The 832-nt window shown below is 46.2% G+C and overlaps 1 protein-coding gene across 1 annotated transcript; it reads right to left on the minus strand.

Annotated features, from left to right (window-relative positions):
* Positions 1-9: 9 nt before the first annotated feature.
* LOC108676294 (ammonium transporter Rh type C-like) lies at positions 10-826 on the minus strand. The gene is made up of 2 exons (XM_018164358.2): positions 704-826; positions 10-190 (listed from the first exon to the last, which is right to left on the minus strand). The coding sequence occupies exons 1-2, from the start codon at positions 782-784 to the stop codon at positions 41-43; spliced, it is 231 nt and encodes a 76-aa protein (XP_018019847.1). The 5' UTR covers positions 785-826; the 3' UTR covers positions 10-40.
* Positions 827-832: the final 6 nt, after the last annotated feature.

Consider the following 832-nt stretch of genomic DNA (forward strand, 5'->3'; position numbering starts at 1 on the left):
GAGGCCGTAGTCTAGCAGCAGTTGTACCTGAGGCCGTAGTCTAGCAGCAGTTGTACCTGAGGCCGTAGTCCTGTTCAGTGGCCAGGAAGCAGTAGAGGGCACCGGCGATGCCTGCGATGAGGGCTGGCATGCCGTGCAGGTTGTGCACGCCGCATGTGTCGTGGACCCTCAGTTTACGCGACAGCACCGGCTGATGAATTAGTTTCTTACTTTAATTTAGTCATAAATGCCTACATTTATTCTCATCACGCATATAAATGCGGGATTCTCAAAGCGAATCCCGCCGCCTTATTCCCGTTATTTAGACTTGTCATTCTGAACCACATCATCCCATGAAAAGATAAATTCCAGCCATACGCACTACCAAAAATATGGTCGTAGCTGATGATTAAGATTGTAGGCACTAACAGAAATATGGTCGTAGCTGATGAATAAGATTGTAGACACTAACAAAAATAAGGTGGCAGCTGATGAATTTAATTATGTTAACTAAGAGGAAGATAAAGTGGCGGCTGATAAAAAAGATTGCATGCAATAACAGAAAGATATGGGTAGCCGATAACTAAGATTACAACAGAAAGATGAAGCCGGCTGTTGAATAAGATCGTAGGAACTAAGTGAAGATGGTTGTGGCTGATAAAGAAGATTCCAGGCATTAACAGAAAGATGGTGGTCACTGATAAATAAGATTACAGGTACTAACAGAAAGATGGTGGTAGCCGACGACAGAGACGATGCCGGCGATGGAGCCGATGATGAGGGCACCGAAGGGCTGTGCCATCATGTCGGCCGACGTGCCAATGGCTACACCTCCTGCCAGTGTGCTGTTCTG

Source organism: Hyalella azteca, unplaced genomic scaffold (assembly GCF_000764305.2).
Source record: "Hyalella azteca isolate HAZT.00-mixed unplaced genomic scaffold, Hazt_2.0.2 contig13748, whole genome shotgun sequence".
NCBI lineage: Eukaryota > Metazoa > Arthropoda > Malacostraca > Amphipoda > Hyalellidae > Hyalella > Hyalella azteca.